Source organism: Saimiri boliviensis, chromosome X, assembly GCF_048565385.1.
Source record: "Saimiri boliviensis isolate mSaiBol1 chromosome X, mSaiBol1.pri, whole genome shotgun sequence".
Lineage (NCBI taxonomy): Eukaryota > Metazoa > Chordata > Mammalia > Primates > Cebidae > Saimiri > Saimiri boliviensis.
In genome coordinates this window covers 49,666,393-49,687,295 of record NC_133470.1, presented here as the reverse complement: position 1 = coordinate 49,687,295, position 20,903 = coordinate 49,666,393, and the positions used below count along the sequence as shown (strand labels likewise).

General features: G+C 39.9%; 1 protein-coding gene across 4 annotated transcripts in view; it reads left to right on the top strand.

Moving 5' to 3' along the window:
• WNK3 (WNK lysine deficient protein kinase 3) overlaps positions 1-20,903 on the top strand; it is a 183,848-nt gene that overhangs the window by 52,859 nt on the left and 110,086 nt on the right. For all 4 annotated transcript variants that reach the window (XM_074392315.1, XM_074392314.1, XM_074392313.1 and 1 more), the window contains exons 5-7: positions 152-309; positions 12,465-12,553; positions 16,654-16,873. In XM_074392315.1, the coding sequence (XP_074248416.1) occupies positions 152-309; positions 12,465-12,553; positions 16,654-16,873 (467 nt within the window). The remainder of the gene's footprint in view (positions 1-151; positions 310-12,464; positions 12,554-16,653; positions 16,874-20,903) is intronic.

Genomic DNA, 20,903 nt, shown 5'->3' with positions numbered 1-20,903 from the left:
CAGCCTGGGCAACAGACCAAGTCTCAAAAAAATTTTTTTTTGCTTTGGGGGAGTAGAAATTAACGCAGATAATCCTTATGGGAAAGGGGATATGATCTTGATGGATACATTTTTCTCTTTCATAAAAAATGGTTGTGGTGTTATTTTGTAGGAACTCCTGAATTTATGGCCCCAGAGATGTATGAAGAACACTATGATGAATCCGTAGATGTTTATGCTTTTGGAATGTGTATGCTGGAAATGGCCACATCAGAGTATCCTTATTCTGAGTGTCAGAATGCAGCTCAAATATACCGTAAAGTAACTAGTGTAGGTATAACTTTTTTCCTTTTACTTTATCAGTTACCACATTTCATGTTGAAATTAGTTAAGTTTGACTTAGTGAAAACTAATTTTGGTTTAGCTTTGGGTAACAGTATTAAATTTAACACTTGTAATGCAACAAGCCTTAGATTTGTACTATATAACTATACTTCATTAGAGTCATATAAAGTGCTTTGTATTAATATCTTTGGGAAAATGTATAGCTATATCATCTATATATATTTATTTGTAAGGAATTTTTAGTTATCTATTAGATGGATCTCATTTTTCAAAGCTGAATAATAGAGACTGACTACATGGTTTCTTCTAGGTCTAAAAGCCTTTTTATGAAAGAACATTCAAAATATAGTTCAATAGATACAGTATTTGAAAAAAAAAATACAGTATTTGAGTCCCTGCCATGAGTAAATTTTTGTGTTAGAAATTGTCAGGATTGCAATGATAAGCAAGAAGTATCTGCTACCCTCAAAGAGCTTACATTTCTAATATGGTGTAAATTCACAAATGACTATAAGAGGATGAGACTATAGTAAAGGGCATAAGGAAGGTAGAGGCAAAGTATTATGCTTGTTCAAAGGAGGAGTACTTCATAACCAGTTGGGTGGCTCAAGACAGGCCGTGAAAGATTGTTTCAGGTAGCTTAACAGTAGTAGATACTGGTTTTTAAAATCCTTTTAAAATTAATCTTATTTTTAATTGACTAATTGTTATTGTACACATTTAAGGGGTACCATGTGATGTTTTGAGATACACACACAAATACAATGTGGAATGGTTAAATCAGGCTAATTAACATATCTGTCACCTCGCTTATTATTTTGTGTGGCAAGACATTTGAAATTTACTAAGTTACTTTGAAATTTACTATATATATATATAATTGCATTTTAGGTTCTGGGGTACATGTAAAGAACATGCAGGATTGTTGCATAGGTACATATATGACAATGTGGTTTGCTGCCTCCATCCCCATCACCTATATCTGGCATTTCTCACCATGTTATCCCTCCCCAACTCTCTACCCCCCACTGTCCCTCCCCTAGTCGCCCCAACAGACCTCAGTGTGTGATGCTCCCCTCTTTGTCCATGTGTTCTCATTGTTCAACACCCGCCTATGAGTGAGAACATATGGTGCTTGATTCTCTGTTCCTGTGTCAGTTTGCTGAGAATAATGGTTTCCAGGTTCATCCATGTCCCTACAAAGGACACGAACATATTGTTTTTTGTGGCTGCGTAGTATTCCATGGTGTGTATGTGCCACATTTTCCCTGTCCACCCTATCATCGATGGCATTTGGGTTGGTTCCATGTCTTTGCTATTGTAAACAGTGCTGCATTGAACATACGTGTGCATGTGTGCTTATAATAGAATGATTTCTAATCCTTTGGATATATACCCAGTAATGGTATTGCTGGGTCAAATGGAATTTCTATTTCTAGGTCCTTGAGGAATCGCCATATTGTCTTCCACAATGGTTGAACTAATTTACATTCCCACCAACAGTGTAAAAGTGTTCCTATTTCTCCACATCCTCTTCAGCATCTGTTGTCTCTGGATTTTTTAGTAATTGCCATTCTAACTGGCATGAGATGGTATCTCAATGTGGTTTTGATTGGCATTTCTCTAATGACCAGTGATGATGAGCATTTTTTCATATGTTTGTTGGCCTCAGATAGGTCTTCTTTTGAAAAATGTCTGTTCCTATCCTTTGCCCACTTTCAAATGGGTTTGTTTGTTCTTTTCTTGTAAATCTGTTTTAGTTCTTTGTAGATTTTGGATATAACTCCTTTGTCAGATGGGTACATTGCAAAAATTTTTTCCCATTCTGTTGGTTGCTGGTTCACTCTAATGATTGTTTCTTTTGCTGTGCAGAAGCTGTGGAGTTTAATTAGATCCCATTTGTCTATTTTGGTTTTTGTTGCCAATGCTTTTGGTGTTTTAGTCATGATGTCCTTGCCTATGCCTATGTCCTGAATGGTTTTGCCTAGGTTTTCTTCTAAGGCTTTTATGGTGTTAGGTCTGATGTTTAAGTCTTTAATCCATCTGGAGTTAATTTTAGTGTAAGCTGTCAGGAAGGGGTCCAGTTTCTGCTTTCTGCAGATGGCTAGTCAGTTTTGCCAACACCATTTATTAAACAGGGAATCCTTTCCCCGTTGCTTGTTTTTGTCAGGTTTGTCAAAGATCAGATGACTGTAGATGTGTGGCATTGCCTCCAAGGCCTCTGTTCTGTTCCATTGGGCTATATCTCTGTTTTGGTACCAGTACCATGCTGTTTTGATTACTGTAGCCTTGTAGTATAGTTTGAAATCAGGTAGTGTGATGCCTCCAGCTTTGTTCATTTTGCTTAGAATTGACTTGGCTATGCGGGCTCTCTTTTGGTTCCACATGAAGTTTAAGGTGGCTTTTTCCAGTTTTGTGAAGAAGGTCATTGGTAGCTTGATGGGGATAGCGTTGAATCTATAAATTACTTTGGGCAGTATGGCCATTTTCACGATATTGATTCTTCCTAACCATGAGCATGAAATGTTTCTCCATCTGTTTGTGTCCCCTCTTATTTCGTTGAACAGTGGTTTGTAGTTCTCCTTGAAGAGGTCCTTTATATCCTTTGTTAGTTGTATTCCTAGGTATTTTGTTTCTCTTTGTAGCAATTGTGAGTGGCAGTTCATTCTTGATTTGGCTCTCTTTAAGTCCGTTATTGGTGTATAGGAATGCTTGTGATTTTTGCACATTGATTTTGTATCCTGAGACTTTGCTGAAGTTGCTTATCAGTTTAAGGAGATTTTGGGCTGAGACCATAGGATCTTCTAAATATACAGTCATGTCATCTGCAAATAGAGACAATTTGACTTCCTCTTCCTAATCGAATACTCTTTATTTCTTTTTCTTGCCAGATTGCTCTGGCTAGAACTTCCAATACTATATTTAATAGGAGTGGTGAGAGAAGGCATCCTTGTCTAGTGCCTGATTTCAAAGGGAATGCTTCCAGGTTTTGCCCATTCAGTATGATACTGGCTGTGGGTTTGTCGTAAATAGCTTTTATTATTTTGAAATACGTTCCGTCCATACCTAGTTTCTTGAGAGTTTTTAGCATAAAGGTCTGTTGAATTTTTCAAAGGCCTTCTTTGCATCTATTGAGATAATCATGTGGTTTTTGTCTTTGGTTCTGTTTATGTGGTGGATTACGTTTATAGACTTGCTTATGTTGAACTAGCCTTGCATCCCAGGGATGAAGCCTACTTGATAGTGATGGATAAGCTTTTTGATGTGCTGTTGCAATCGGTTTGCCGGTATTTTATTGAATATTTTTGCATCTGTGTTCATCATGGATATTGGCCTGAAGTTTTCTTTTTTTGTCGAGTCTCTGCCAGGTTTTGATATCAGGATGATGTTGGTCTCATAAAATGATTTGGGAAGGATTCCCACTTTTTGGATTGTTTGGAATAGTTTCAGAAGGAATGGTACCAGCTCCTCTTTGTATGTCTGGTAGAATTCAGCTGTGAATCCGTCTGGACCTGGACTTTTTTTGGTTGGTAGGCTATTAATTGTGACCTCAACTTCAGCCCTTGTTATTGGTCTGTTCGAAATTTCAACTTCTTCCTGGTTTAGGCTTGGGAGGGTGCAAGTGTCCAGGAATTTATCCATTTCTTCCAGGTTTACCGGTTTATGTGCATAGAGTTGTTTGTAGTAATCTCTGATTGTAATTTGTATTTCTGTGGAGTCAGTGGTGATATCCTCTTTATCGTTTTTTATTGCATCTATTTGATTCTTCTCCCTTTTCATTTTTATTAATCTGGCTAGTGGTCTATTTTGTTGATCTTTTCAAAAAACCAGCTCCTGGATTTATTGATTTTTTTGAAGTTTTTTTGTGTGTCTCTATCTCCTTCAGTTCTGCTCTGATCTTAGTTATTTCTTGTCTTCAGGTAGCTTTTGAGTTTTTTTGACCTTGCTCCCCTAGCTCTTTAAATTTTGACAGTAGCGTGTCGATTTTAGATCTTTCCTCGCTTCTCTGGTGGGCATTTATTGCTATAAATTTCCCTCTAGACACTGCTTTAAATGTGTCCCAGAGATTCTGGTACATTGTATCTTCATTCTTGTTGGTTTCGAAAAGCATCTTTGTTTCTCCCTTCATTTCATTGTTTATCCAGTTGACATTCAGGAGCCAGTTGTTCAGTTTCCATGAAGTTGTGTGGTTCTGAGGTAGTTTTTAAATTCTGAGTTCTAATTTGATTGCACTGTGGTCTGAGAGACTGCTTGTTATGATTTCCATTGTTTTGCATTTGCTCAGGAGTGATTTACTTCCATTTATTTGGTCAATTTTAGAGTAGATGCCATGCAGTGCTGAGAAGAATGTATATTCTGTGGATTTGGGGTGGACAGTTCTGTAGATGTCTATTAGGTCTGCTTGGTCCAGATCTGAGTTCAAGTCCTGGATATCCTTGTTAATTTTCTGTTTTGTTGATCTGTTTAATATTGACAGTGGAGTGTTAAAGTCTCCCACTGTTATTGTGTGGGAGTCTAAGTCTCTTGTAGGTCATTAGGAACTTGCTTTATGTATCTGGGTGCTCCTGTATTAGGTGCATATATATTTAGGATCGTTAGCTCTTCTTGATGCATTGATCCTTTACCATTATGTAATGCCCTTCTTTGTCTCTTTTGATCTTTGTTGGTTTAAAGTTCATTTTATCAGAGACTAGGATTGCAACTCCTGCTTTTTTTTGCTCCCCATTTTCTTGATAAATCTTTCTCCATCCCTTTATTTTTACCCTATATGTGTCCTTGCACGTAAGATGAGTTTCTTGAATACAGCACACCAATGGGTTTTGACTTTTTATCCAATTTGTCAGTCTGTGTCTTTCGATTGGGGCATTTAGTCCATTTATATTTAAGGTTAGTATTGTTATGTGTGAATTTGATCCAGCCATTTTGATGCTAGCTGGTTGTTTTACCTGTTAGTTGACAAATTTTCTTCATTGTTTCTATGGTCTTTACCATTTGGTATGTTTTTGGAATGGCTGATACTGGTTGTACCTTTCCTTGTTTAGTGCTTCTTTCAGGAGCTCTTGTAAGGCAGGCCTGGTGGTGACGAAATCTCTCAGCAATTGCTTGTCCATAAAGGATTTTCTTTCTCCTTTGCTTATGAAGCTTAGTTTGGCTGGATATGAAATTCTGGGTTGAAAGTTCTTTTCTTTAAGGATGTTGAATATTCGCCCCCACTCTCTTCTGGCTTATAGGGTTTCTGCTGAGAGATCCACTGTGAGTCTGATGGGTTTCCCTTTGTGGGTAACCTGACCTTTCTCTCTTACTGCCCTTAGCATTTTTTCCTTCATTTCAACCCTGGTGAATCTGATGATTATGTGCCTTGGGGTTGCTCTTCTTGAGGAATATCTTTGTGGTGTTATCTGTATTTCCTGGACTCGAATGTTGGCCTGTCTTGCTAGGCTGGGGAGATGATGTCCTGAAGAGTGTTTTCCAGCTTGGATTCATTCTCTCTATGACATTCAGGTACACCTATCAAATGTAGATTAGGTCTTTTCACATAATCCCATATTTCTTGGAGGCTTTGTTCATTTCTTTTCACTCTTTTTTCTCTCATCTTGCCTTCTCATTTTATTTCATTGAGTTGATCTTCAATCTCTGATATCCTTTCTTCTGCTGGTCGATTTGGCAATTGAAACTTGTGTATGCTTCTCGAAGTTCTCGTTCTGTGTTTTTCAGCTCCATCAGTCATTTATGTTCTTCTCTAAGCTGTTTATCCTAGTTGGCATCTCATCTAACCTTTTTTCTAGGTTCTTAGTTTCTTTGCATTGGGTTAGAACATGTTCTTTTAGCTCTGAGAAGTTTGTTATTACCCACCTTCTGAAGCCTGTTTCTGTCAATTCATCTGATTCGTTCTCCATCCATCTTTGATCCCTAGCTGGTGAGGAGTTGTGATACCTTGGAGGAGGAGAGGCGTTCTGGTTTTTGGTGTTTTCCTCCTTTTTGCACTGATTTCTTCCCATGTTAGTGGTTTTATCTACCTGTAGTCTTTGTAGTTGGTGACTTTCGGAAGGTGTCTCTGAGTGGATGTCCTTTTTGTTGATGTTGGAGCTATTTCTTTCTGCTTCTTAGTTTTCCTTCTAACAGTCAGGCTCCTCTGCTGCAGGACTGCTCGAGGTCCACCCCAGACCCTGCTCGCCTAGGGATCACCCACGGGGGTGCAGAACAGCAAGGGTTCCCACTGTTTTCTTCCTCTGCATTCCTTGTCCCAGAAGATTTCCCACCAGCTAGCGGCCTGAGCTCCCCTTTATGAGGTGTCTCTTTGGGTATATGGGGTTCAGGGAGCTGCTTGAGGAGACAGTCTGTCCCCTATAGGAGCTCAAGTGCTGTGCTAGGAGCTCCGCTGTTCCATGCAGAGCTGTTGGACAGCTACCTTTAAGTCTGCTGCAGCTGAACTCATAACCGCCTCTTTTCCCAGATGCTCTGTCCTAGGAAGGTCAGCTTTGTTTATAAGTCCTTGTTGTATTCCTGCCTTTTTTCATAGATGCCCTGCCCCATATGGAGTAGTCTAGTCACAGTCTGACAGCAGAGGTATTATTGAGCGGCTGCAGGCTCTGCCCTGTTGCTTTGTGAAGGTAATGGGGGACCCCCTTCCTCCTACTGAGCTGGACAATCCTGGATCCAGCTGTGCTTGCTGTGAAACTCTCAGTCCAGAGCGTTTCGGATCACTTGTTTTGTGGAGGTGGTACCCGTGAGCCAGATTGTCTGGCTCCCTGTCTTAGCCCCCTCCCTTTCATTTGAATGGGCGGCACTGTCTCCTAGGCGTTCTGGGCACCAGTCAAAAAGGCAGCCCAGTCTTGTGTCAGTTTCTGAGCTCCGACACAGCACCGGCTAAAACTGCCACACTAGTGGTACTTTTTGACCTGGGAATCTCCTGGTCTGTGGGCAGTGAAAACTTGTTTGGAAATGTGGTGAGCACTCACCCTCTGTGCCACTGTCACTGGGAATTGCACTCCAGAGCTGTTCCTATTTGGCCATCTTGGATCCCCCCCACCCCACAGTATATTATTATTATTGACTGTAGTTACCCTGCTGTATAGTATATCTCAAAACTTATTCTTCCTGTCTAACTGCAACTTTTTACCTTTTGACCAATAACTCCCCATTTCCTCCCCTACAACTCCCAGTCTCTGGTAACCATCATTCTACTCTTCTATGAGTTCCTTGTTTTTAGATTCCATGTATAAATGGGATCATGTTGTATTTGGCTTTCTGTGCTGGCTTATTTCACTTAATATAATGTCTTCTAGGTTCATCCACATTGTCACAAATGACAGAATTTTCTTATTTTTTAAGGCCGAATAGTATTCCATTGTGTGTATATACCATATTTTCTTTATTCATTCACTGATGAACATTTAAGTCATTTCCATATCTTGGCTATTGTGTATAGTGATACAGTGAACATAGGAGTGCAAATATCTGTTTGACATACTAATTTCAGTTCCTTAGGGTATGTACCAAGAAGTAGAATTGCTATGGTAGTTCTATTTTTAGTTTTTTTGAGGAAGTTCCATACAATGTTCCATAACAACTGTACCATTTATATTCCTATCAACAATGTACAAGGGTTCCCTTTTCTCTGCATCCTCACCAGCACTTATCTTTCATCTTTTTGATAATTGCCATTCTAACAGATGTGAGGAGGTACTGGGTTTTTTTTGTTTTGTTTTGAGACGGAGTTTCACTCTTGTTACCCAGGCTGGAGTGCAATGGCGCGATCTCAGCTCACTGCAACCTCCGCCTCCTGGGTTCAGGCAATTCTCCTGCCTCAGCCTCCTGAGTAGCTGGGATTACAGGCACGTGCCACCATGCCCAGCTAATGTTTTGTATTTTTAGTAGAGACGGGGTTTCACCATGTTGACCAGGATGGTCTCGATCTCTTGACCTCGTGATCCACCCGCCTTGGCCTCCCAAAGTGCTGGGATTACAGGCTTGAGCCACCACGCCCGGCCGAGGTACTGTTTTTTAATGCATGTGGTATACCACATACTTTTTTTGTTGTTTGTTTGTTGAGATGGAATCTCGCCCTGTCACCCAGGCTGGAGTGCAGTGGTGTGATCTCGGCTCATTGCACCCTCCACTTCCCAAATTCCAGTGATTCTCCTGCCTCAGCCTCCCATGTAGCTGGGATTACAGGTGCATACTATCACGCCTGGCTAATTTTTGTATTTTTATAGAGACAGAGTTTCGCCATGTTGGCCAGGCTGGTCTCTAACTCCTGACCTCATGATCCACCTGCCTCAGCCTCCCAAAGTGCTGGGATTACAGGTGTTAGCCACCACATACTTGAATCTTTATCCCCTACAAGATAGGTGCAATCTTCAGTTTACAGATGAAGAAACTGAGAATCAGAGGTTGTGCCTTGCCTACCTTCCCGCAGCTACTGATAATGATGGGTTTTGACCCTAAGTCTGTCTGACTCTATATGTTTGTGTAAGGAGACAATGAGAAATGAGGCTATAATGCAGAATGTGGGACATTCTATAGGACAAATGACCTAGTTTCTCCAATAAATAAAGAAAAAGGAAGGAAGGCTTTTATAGAATACAAGAAAGAGACTTAAGAGTAGTGATGAGCTGGTAAATGTTTAACAACTGATTCTTTGGAAAAAAAAAAAATGCTGACTTCTCGTATTTGCTGATTTTTATGGTATAAATATTCCCACCATGGCTGATTTCAAGTTACCAGTGTGACCTCACTGAATGGAGAGTTGGGAAGACGTGCAGTGTTGCACTCATTGTATAGTTATTTCTACCATACAGATAGACTAGCTGTAAACCTCAAACACATAAATAATAGTCAACTGTCATAAAATAGTTAGGGAGTATGTTTTCAGTGTTTATTACCTTGGCTGTGTTTTGTTTTGTTTTGAGACAGAGTCTATTGTCACCCAGGCTGGTGTGCAGTGGTAGGTGCAACCTCCGCCTCCCGGGTTTAAGCGAGTCTCATGCTTCAGCCTCCCAAGTAGCTGAGATTACAGGCATGTGCCTCCATACCTGGCTAGTTTTTGTATTTTTTTTTTTTTTGTAAAGATGTGGTTAATCTGGTCTTGAACTCCTGACCTCAGGTGACCTGCCTGCCTCGGCCTCCCAAAGTACTGGGATTACAGGTGTGGGCCACTGCGCCCGGCCTTACCTTGGCTTTTAATGTAATTTATTTAATTTTAAACTTTTATAATTTAGTTTTTAAAAAATGATCATGTTTAACAATTGGCTTGCAGAATTTCTGAAAGCGTAATATTATTTGTGAGCTGGTATGAGCCAGCTCATGCACACCCTACCCGATGGACCTTGTTTGGATCCTGATTTGAACAAAGCAACTGTAAAAAGACATCATTTAGACAGTTTTGAAAATTTGAGTATGGATTGGGTTTCAGATGATATTTGACATTAAGGAATTGATGAGTATTTTAGGGGGGATGATTACATGATTTTTGTTGTTGTTGTTTTTGGAGACAGGGTTTGCTCTGTCACCCAGGCTTGAGTGCAGTGGCACGATCTTGGCTCATTACAGCCTTGACTTCCTGGGCTCAGGCAATTCTCTCACCTCAGCCTCCCTGGTATCTGGGACCACAGGTACTTACCATCACACCTGGCTTTTTTTTTTTTTTGGGGGGGTACTTTTGTGTAGAGATGGGATTTCACCATGTTGCCCAGACTGGTCTGGAACTACTGGGCTCAAGCAATCTCCCCGCCTTGGCCTCCCAAAGTACTGGGATTATAAGCATGAGCCACTGTGCCTGAGCTACACGATTTTTTAAAAAAGTTTCTTATTTGCTAGAGATGTAAACTGCAGATTTATGGGTGAAATGACATGATGCCTGAGATTTGATTTAAAATGTTCCAGGATACAATATGTGTGGGGGTAAATAGCTGAAACAAGGTTGACAAAATGTTGATTGTTGTTGAAACTGGTGATGGTTACACAGGACTTTTATTATGCTATTCTACTTTCAAGTATGTTTGAAAATTTGTGTAAGAGCTCAGAAAAAGAGGTAAGGCTAGAATGTGTTTTTAGTTTTGGCCCATATTTTGGATGGCTGTAAATAGAAAAGAATTTTGCGTTAAATTTTGTAAGTTACAGCTCCTGAACTGTTTTTACTTAGGAGCAGAGAGAGGCAGTAATTTGTCAAGGGCTGAGAAATGAGTAATCACTGGAAATATCAAAGAGGGCTTTTTCTATAGGTAGAATAACAGGTCAATTTTATTAATTTTTAAAATTAATTAATTAATTTATTTATTTTGAGACAGAGTCTTGCTCTTGTTGCCCACGCTGGAGGGCAATGGCGTGATCTCAGCTCATTGTAACCTCTGCCTCCCAGGTTCAAGTGATTCTCCTGCCTCAGCCTCCCAAGTAGCTGGGATTGCAGGCATGTGCCACCACTCCTGACTGATTTTGTATTTTTTTTTAGTAGAGATGGAGTTTCTCTATGTTGGTCAGGCTGGTCTTGAACTCCAGACCTCAGGTGATCCACCCACCTCAGCCTCCCAAAGTGCTGGGATTATAGGCGTGAGCCACTGTGCCTGGCCTAAAATTTATTTTTATTTTTATTTTTTTATAGTACTTTGAGTTGCTGTTTTAGTAGGTCTATTTTTTGAATAATGACTTTATTATTTTGTATTAAAGTCATTAAAAATGCCATATCACAATTCAGATTTCCATCTGTCTTAAGCTTCTACATTTTAGGGACTAAATTAACTCCTAACTTCATCAGATTTATATAGTATGTAATACTGGGCTTTCTGATTCTGTGTCCTTTGAGGTATCATGACAGGCCTAGAAGTAAATGTTAGATTGCCTCATTCCATAACAATTATTCTTTACATTGTACCTTTCTGCTTCCAGCTTAATTTGGAATTTTCTATTGACTACAATGATTTTACTTGGGTTATTTTTTAAAATCTAAAATGCTTAAATAAAAGATGACAGAATATAGTATCACATGACACTGATTAGAATATTTAAAAAAAAGGTAACAATATAAAATAAGCAGATTCAGGCAGCCAACAGTTATTATAGAAACATTTTGAATTGTCTGGACTTCATTTATTTGTTATTGAATTCCTAGAACCTGATAATTAGCTTGAGGTATGTACTCTCAATATTTTAGTATTGCTCAAGGATAAAAATAATACAGATTTCTTAAATATATAAGTACATATATATGTTCATATGTATACAAATATACACACATTTATACATATGTATCTACTGATTGCTCATTGTTTCTAGCCATTCTAGAAGACTGAAATATATTGAATTGGGCTGGGTGTGATGGCTCATGCCTGTTAGCATTTTGGGAGGCTGAGACAGAAGGATCGTTTGAGCCCTGGAGTTCAAGACCAGACTGGGCAACATAGCAAGACTTTGTCTCTACAAAAAGAAAAATAAATTAGCTGAGTTTGGTGTCACATGCCTGTAGTCCCAGCTACTCTGGAGGGTGAGGTGGGAAGATTACTTGAGCCTGGAAGATCGAGGCTGCAGTGAGCTGTGATCGTGCCACTGCATTTTAGCCTGGGTGACAGAGTGAGACCCTATCTTAAGAAAAAATATATATATACATATATATATAGAGAGAAAATTGGAATGTTTGAAATAGAGAAGGCTTTATTTTGAATTTTCAACAGGTTTTTAAAATAGCATTATTTTCTTATTTCAAAAAAATACATATTATTAGGATTATACTGTATGTGCTGTGTGTACATTTTGGGATCCTATTTTTCCCTACTTAATATACATTATGAGAATTCCCCATGTCATTAATTATTCTGAGAACAATTTTAGATTCTGTATATTGTCACATATACCTGCAGGTCTAGATTTGAAAAGCATACTATATATATAACTTAATATATGTAACTTTACCTCTGTTGTCAGAGGTTTAAATTATTTATGTTTTTTTACTGTTATTTGTAGACAACAACCTTGTCAAAAGGTTATTAAGTTTATGCTCTCTCTCTATACATATGTACATATATTTACACATATTTCATTTAAAACTTGAGGATAGTTTAGTGATAAAAATAATGTTTAATAAATGTCATGTTGACTTGGGCTTTCAACTGCATCATTTGTTAGTAGAAACCATTTTTTTCTCCTAGGGCATAAAACCAGCCAGCTTCAATAAAGTCACTGATCCTGAAGTGAAAGAAATCATTGAAGGATGTATTCGTCAAAACAAATCCGAAAGGTGGGTGCAATTGTAGCAAAATGACATAAGTGAAAGATGCATTTTTCTCTTATCTTGCATTCAGTCATTTTCTGATCTTTCAGTCATGCTGAGTTTGACTTATGAGTAGAAGTCAAACCATACTGTCTAGATTGAAGTGTATCAGTGCATGTTTTTTGCCATTTTAGACTTGAATATCATGTGCTGAATTTTTCTTGAACTGATGTTTGGGTTGTGTTTGTGTGTGTGTATACATTTTGATATTTTCATCACCTTCACCCATCAGCTTAACAGTCAGTAGGCCCGCACAGGTTAATTTGCTTCTAACAGTTGAGAGTGGACAGATTTTTAAAAATTTGATTATGTATCCTCATGTCACTATGACAAAGCTAATATGAATAGAAGAAGTAGGTATTCAAGAAATTGTATTCAACATTTATTTATCTCACAATTTGTGTTTGCCTTATGGACAACTCCCATTACTCTTAGCTTTTGCCTCCCTTTAGGTTTTATTTCTTATTTAATTTTTATTTTTATTTTTTTTTGAGACAGAGTTTCGCTCTGTTACTCAGGCTGAAGTGCAGTAGTGTACCCTCAGCCCACTGCCACCTCTGCCTCCCAGGTTCTAGTGAATTTCCTGCCTCAGCCTCCTGAGTAGCTGGGATTGCAGGCACATGCCATCACACCTGGCCAATTTATATATATATGTATATATATATGGGTGTTTTTTTTTTTTTTTTGAGACAGAGTTTCACTCTTGTTGCCCAGTCTGGAGTGCAATGGCTTGATCTCAGCTCACTGCAACCTCCGCCTCCCAGGTTCAAGTGATTCTACTGCCTCAGCCTTCTGAGTAGCTGGGATTGCAGGCATGTGCCACCACACCTGGCTAATTTTGTATATTTTTTAGTAGGTTAGGCTGGTCTCAAACTCCCGACCTCAGGTGATCCACCTGCCTCAGCTTCCCAAAGTACTGGGCTTACAGGCGTGAGCCACCACGCCCAGCCTAATTTTTATATTTTAATAGAGATGGGGTTTCACCATGTTGGCCAGGCTGGTCTCCAATTTGTGGCTTCAAGTAATCCGCCTGCCTCAGCCTCCCAAAGTGCTGGCATTACAGGCATGAGCCACCATGCCTGGCTTGACTCCCTTTAGTTTCAGCTTTAGACAATTGCTGACTTTAAATTGGTGGGTTCGTCTTTTGATTTTTGCTTCCTTATTGATAATTATTAGTAAAGGTGATACATCCTTTGTAGAAATTTTCATGGGCTTATTAGGCGTTTGTATATCTTTGCAGAAATATCTATTCAACTCTTTTGCCCATTTTTAACTGGCTTGTTTGTTGTTGTTGTTGTTGAGATAGGAGTTTAGGCATGCTTTTAAAAATGAGGCTAAAAATACTATGTAGAAGTAGCTCTTTTAGTTCAGATTCCGATCGTTGTTTATACAGCCTTTAAATATGTTCTATTACCAAAGAACATTGGAATACTGAAAAGGATTCATTGAGTATTAGTATATTGGAAAAAGCACAGGCTTCAACATCAGACTTAAAGTTAAATCTGGACTCACACTTAGCCCGTGTGATCTTGAGCAAGTTAGTTGCATAAAACAGGTATTATTTTAATGACTGAAAGGATAATAGGCTGAGTGCGATGGCTTATACCTGCAATCCTAGCACTTTGGGAGGCCAAGGCAGGAGGATCACTTGAGGCCAGGAGTTCAAGAGCAGCCTGGGAAGCAAAGTCAGACACTTGTCTCTACAAAAGATTAAAAACAAAAAAAATAGCCAGGTGTAGTGGCACATACCTGTAGTCCCAGCCCCTAGGGAGGCTGAAGTGGGAGGATTGCTTGAGCCCAGGAGTTGGAGGCTGCAGTGAGCTATGATCATGTCACTGTACTTTTACCTGAACAACAGAGTGAGACACTGTCTTAAAAACAAACTGGCTGGGCACAGTGGCTCTTGCCTATAATCCCAGCACTTTAGGAGGCTGGGGCAGTTGGATAACTTGAGGTCAGGAGTTTGAGACCAGCCTGGACAACATGATGAAACCGCACCTGGGGCACATGTTTTCTGGACCTCATGAGGATACATCACGGGTGTGTGCATCCTCAAACTTGGCAAAATAAACTCCCTAAAAAATCTAAAAAAAAAAAAAAAAAAGAAATACAAAAAATAGCTGGGCATGGTAGTGGGTACCTGTAATCCCAGCTAACTGGGGGGATGAGGCAGGAAAATTGCTTGAAGCTGGGAGGCAGAGGTTGCAGTGAGCTGAGATCGTGCCACTGCACTCCAGCCTGGGCAACAGAGTGAGACTCCATCTCAAAACAAGCAAGCAGACAAGCAAACGAATAAACTAAAATAATTTTACTGTAAATAATAAAAATTTTATAGTAAAAATTTACTATAAATAATACAGTAAAAATTTTTCTTGGGAAGCAGAGGGCTTTACTTGGTTGTGCCTCCTTAAACACATCTTACTTTAGTCTTGAAAGTAATTCATTTCAGCAAGCTTTTTCTTTTTTTTTTTAAAGTCAACTTTGTATGGAATGATGGCTTATTCTATTTATGACACTGTCTTAGTTAAGTATTTGTTATTTGGTCACTAAAAATGCAGGGGGTTGAAAATCCTCAACTTAGAAGATACCATGCTGTCTATATACTTTTTCTGTTTAAGTAGTATAGGAAGATGTCTCTGTAGACTATATAGTACATCAGTTTCAGTTCTCCCTGGCTTGTAATACAGAGAGTTTAAATATGATGCATTTGTTTTAAAAGTAACTAAAATAAATTAACTTACCCAGCTTGTAAATAAATCTTTTGAAGCTATATCCTTTATTTCTCTTCAGAGATTGTTAATCCCTAATATTAGGCTAGGGTTGTATCCATTATATGTATACTCTGGCCTAAAACCAGAGTTAAATACAAAAACCACTGGACTTTCCTGAACCACATTAGCTTCACCCATGGCATTCTGTAAAGAGTAAAGTACACTGACTAGATTATTGTTAATGGAAACAGTGACTTCTATTTATAACATTTGTAAAAAGAGTTTGAATTTTTAATTTACTTTAGAGTATATCAATCTGTAAGAGTTTTTGGTTCCCTTTGCTAAGAATCTACTGTTTGAGTCTGAATAACTTAAGCAAGTGGCTTAGGGAAATTTGCCTAACATATACTAACCTACTTCTCCAATTCTCATTAGGCATAATTTTATGTATGTTAAACTTTGTTATTTAGATATATTACTGGAAATAATTCTTTTTTTTTTTTGAGATGGAGTTTCGCTCTTGTTACCCAGGCTGGGGTGCAATGGTGCGATCTTGGCTCACCACAACCTCCATTTCCTGGGTTCAAGCAATTCTCCTGCCTCAGCCTCCCGAGTAGCTGGGACTTATAGGTGTGCACCACCATGTTCAGCTAATTTTTGTATTTTTAGTAGAGACGGGGTTTCACTATGTTGACCAGAATGGTCTCGATCTCTTGACCTCGTGATCCACCCACCTCGGCCTCCCAAAGTGCTGGGATTATAGGCGTGAGCCATAATTCATTTTTAATTGAAGTCATTCCATATGCATGTTAGTTGCAATTTCTTTGCATCCCTGATAAGTTGGATATAAGATTTGTTGTTGTTTTGCTTCCACCGGATCTGTTAAAGGAAGAGGTTTGGTTTTTATTTATTTATTTATTTATTTTTATTTATTATTATTATTTCTTTGAGACAGAGTCTTGCTCCATTGCCAGGCGCCAGGCTGGAGTGCAGTGGCACGATCTCGGCTCACTGCAACCTCTGCCTCCTGGGTTCAAGCAATTCTCCAGCCTCAGCCTCCCGAGTAGCTGGGACTACAGGCGCACACCACCACACCCAGCTAATTTTTGTATTTTTAGTAGAGATGGGGTTTCACCATGTTGGCCAGGATGGTCTTGATCTCTTGACCTTGTGATCCGCCTGCCTCGGCCTCCCAAAGTGCTGGGAGATTCGTTTTTTATAACAAGGCAGATTAATGATAAAATGGATAGAATATGTAAAATAAGTTTTTTTTGCTTTCATACAATTTTTAGTAAAGGGTCTACATCTTGCTATGATTGGAAGAACTGATAATGAGTTATATGTTTTGTTTATTAGGTTGTCTATCAGGGACCTATTAAACCACGCATTTTTTGCTGAGGATACAGGACTGAGGGTGGAGTTAGCAGAAGAAGATGATTGCTCAAATTCATCCCTGGCTTTAAGACTCTGGGTTGAAGACCCTAAAAAATTGAAAGGCAAACACAAGGACAATGAAGCTCTTGAATTCAGTTTCAATTTAGAAACAGATACACCTGAGGAAGTAGCATATGAAATGGTAAGTTAATGATACCACTATTCCCCTCACCTCTTATTATATCAGGGTTGATTCCTTTCTCCTTCTTATTGCTTTCTTTCCTCTCATTTTCTTTAAATTGTTATGTTGTTGTGAACTATATCGCTGTGACACAGCATATTAAATTTGTATGTACAGTGTAAAGAATAATAAAGCTCTACATTTATTAAGAGATAGAACATTACCACTACCTTAGAAGCCACCCAAGTGTCTCTCTCATTTGCATTTCCCTCCCTCATCACCATGAGTAATATCTACCCAGACTTTTTTATTTGTTGAGACAGAGTCTTGCTCTGTTACCCAAGTTGGAGTATAATGGCACAGTCTTGGCTCACTGCACCCTCTGCCTCCCAGGTTCAAGCGATTTTCCTGTCTTAGTCTCTCAAGTTGCTGGGATTACAGGTGCCTAGCACCATGCCTGGTTAATTTTTGTACTTTTATTAGAGATGGGGTTTCATCATGTTAGCCAAGCTGGTCTCGAACTATTGATCGCAAGTGATCTGCCTGCCTTGGCTTCCCAAAGTGCTGGGATTACAGACGTGAGCCACTGCGTCCGATCCTCTACCCAGACTTTTGTGTTACTCATTTCTTTGTTTTTCATCACAGTTAACCTAAGTAATATATTGTTTTGTTGTGAAAACTGAATGGCAAGCATGCACCTAGCTGGTTATGAGAAAAGGCAGTATTGGTACAATTAGTTGAAGAGGCCCAGGAGAGGATAAGCTGAAGAGAATTTCTCAGTCACAGTGAGTCTGGATTCAGTTTCCCTAAGAGTTTACAAGAGCTGCTTCTGGGGAAGTCAGAGGGTAAGGTTCTGAATGGGGCCAGGAAAATACACCCACGTCTCAGCACAGTCAGGGCACCGGCAGGGCTATTGTGCAAACCAGAAATTAGCTGTCTGGTTACCACATGGTTTGATGGGGAGTGGGTTGCTCTCACTCTTCGCTTCTCATCTCTCTATGACCAGCCCCCACCCTCAATAGTAGATCACAGCAGGCAACTTATATGGGGTGAAATGCATGTCTACACCTGCTCCAGGCAGCTGCAGTGCTGGTGGGAGGGTGTGCAGGAGCTGGGGCAGCACATACTCAAAACCAGCCAAGTACAGCCTGTCTGAGCCAGACTCACCTGGGCATTCTGGCCTCAGGTTAAAAAGCAGGATGGAGCAATGACAGTGGGGACTTTGAAATGATAGTCTTTACATGTCTTTCTGATCATACTGTTCTAATCTGGAATGATTACTTTGGACATCCGGTGCACAAGTATCACCCTGGCATTTCCCGTTACCATCTTCCTAGACTTCTCTCTGCTTCACTTCTGTATTTAATTTTGGGTTTCCTAAATCCCGTGTCTTTCTCTTTCTTGGCGTATCCTTTTCACTGACATCCTTCCTCTGCTAGCTTCTTATGAAAGAGTACATGGGAGTTAAATTCTCTGACATTTACATGCATAAAAACACCTTTTTTCCAGCCACATGCAGTAGCTCATGCCTGTAATCCCAGCACTTTGGGAGGCTGAGGCGGGTGGATCATGAGGTCATGAGATGGAGACCATCCGGGCCAACATGGTGAAACCCCGTCACTACCAAAAATACAAAAATTAGCTGGGCATGGTGGCACACACTTGTACTCCCAGGTACTTGGGAGGCTGAGGCAGGAGAATCTCTTGAGCCTGGGAGGCGGAGCGGAGGTTGCAGCAAGCTGAGATCGCTCCGCTGCACTCCAGCCTGGCAACAGAGTGAGGCTCCATCTCAAAAAACAAACAAAAAGAAATGCTTTTTTCTATATTCGTATTTAGTCAGTCATTAAAGGCATTTTATGTTGGCATTTTAAAATAAAAATTTGGAGTTATTGCTCCAGGTTTTACTAGGTTTCAGTGTTGCTGTTAGGTCCAGAGTTGTTATGATTACTGATCTTTTGCATATGACCCATTGTTTTCCTCTCTGGAAGCTTGTAACATCTTCTCTTTCTTCTTTGTGTTCTAAAATTTCAGTGATACATCTTGATTTCAGCTATCTTCAACCATTGTTTTGGATATTCAGTGGACCCTTTCCATCCATCAGCCCATATCCTTTAGTTTTTGGGAAATTACTTGAAGTATTTTGTTAATGATTTCTTTTTCTTTGTTTTCTCTTTCTGGAACTGCTATTATTTGGATGTTGAGCGTTTTGGACTCATTCTTCAATATTCTTATCTTTTCTGTTTTCTACCATTTTGTCTTTTTATTCTCCTTCCTGGCAGATATTACCAACTTTACTTTCTTTTTTTTTTTTTTTTTTGAGACAGAGTTTCGCTCTTGTTACCCAGGCTGGAGTGCAATGGCGCGATCTCGGCTCACCGCAACCTCCGCCTCCTGGGCTCAGGCAATTCTCCTGCCTCAGCCTCCTGAGTAGCTGGGATTACAGGCACGTGCCACCATGCCCAGCTAATTTTTTGTATCTTTAGTAGAGACGGGGTTTCACCCTGTTGACCGGGATGGTCTCGATCTCTCGACCTCGTGATCCACCCGCCTCAGCCTCCCAAAGTGCTGGGATTACAGGCTTGAGCCACCGCGCCCGGCTCAACTTTACTTTCTAAGCCCTCTATTGAGTTTTTCATTTCTGCTATCATGTTTTGAATTTCAAGAGTCTGTTTTTATTTTTTGTCTGTTCCTTTTTTAAAGTCAACATTTTGTTCTTTGTTTTATAGATGCAATATTAATTTATATCTCTGTCATAGTCTGTTTCCTCCAAGTTGCTGGTTTTCTCTTTGTTGATTTTGTATTCTATCTTTTTTTTTTTTTTTTTTTTTTTTTTAAGACAGAGTTTCGCTCTTGTTGCCCAGTCTGGAGTGCAATGGCACAATCTTGGCTCACTGTAACCTCCGCCTCCCAGGTTCAAGTGATTCTCCTGCCCCAGCCTCCTGAGTAGCTTGGATTACAGGCACCCATCACCATGTCCAGCTAAATTTTTTTTGGTATTTTTAGTAGAGACAGGATTTCACCATGTTGGCCAGGCTGGTCTCAAACTCCTGACCTCAGGCGATCCACCTGCCTCAGCCTCCCAAAGTTCTGGGATTACAGGCATGAGCCACTGCAACTGGCCTTGTTCTGTCTTCTTCTGAGAGGCTTTTCTTATATTTCTGGTAAATCTTCGCTGTCTGCTAATGACTAATAGTAGGAGACTATATTACTACAAATTTAGTGGCTTAAAACAACCCCCCCCACTCCGGTCTTTTTTTTGAGATGGAATTTTGCTTTTGTTGCCCAGGCTGGGGTACAATGGTGTGATCTTGGCTCACCGCAACCTCTGCCTCCCAGGTTCAAGCAATTCTCCTGTCTCAGTCTCCAAGTAGCTGGGATTACAGGCATGCACTACCATGCCCAGCTAATTTTGTGTTTTTAATAGAGACAGGGTTTCTCCATGTTGATCAGGCTGATCTTGAACTCCTGACTTCAGGTGATCCACTGGCCTCAGCCTCCCAAAGTGCTGGGATTATAGGCGTGAGCCACCACATCTGACCAACAACACCCATTTATTATCTCACAATTCTGTAGGTCAGAAATCCTGGTGGACTTGGCTAGATTTTTTGCTTAGGATCTCATAATGCCAAAATCAAAGTGTTGGCTGACCTGGGCTCTTCTCTGGAGATTCTGGGGAAGAATCTGCTTTCAAGCTCATCCAAGTTGTTGGCAGAATTCAGTTCAATGCAGTTGTAAGACTGAAGTCCCTGTTTCCTTGCTGGCTATTAGCTGGGTCCACTTTCAGTTCCTAGAAGTCACTCTTCGGTCCTTTCCCATGCCTCTACCCCATCTTCAAAGTCCGCAATGGCATACTGAATCCTTCTAGTGCCAGCAGCTGGTAAAAGATTCACACAGATAACCTGCTGAGATTAAGGCCAATTGTGCTATATATTATAGCAAACACAGTGATGGGAGTGATATCTCATATTTACAGGTTTGGGGATTAAGAGGGAGCATCTTAAAGTAGATTGCAGAACCGAGAATGATATATCATGGTACTTCCTCAAATGAT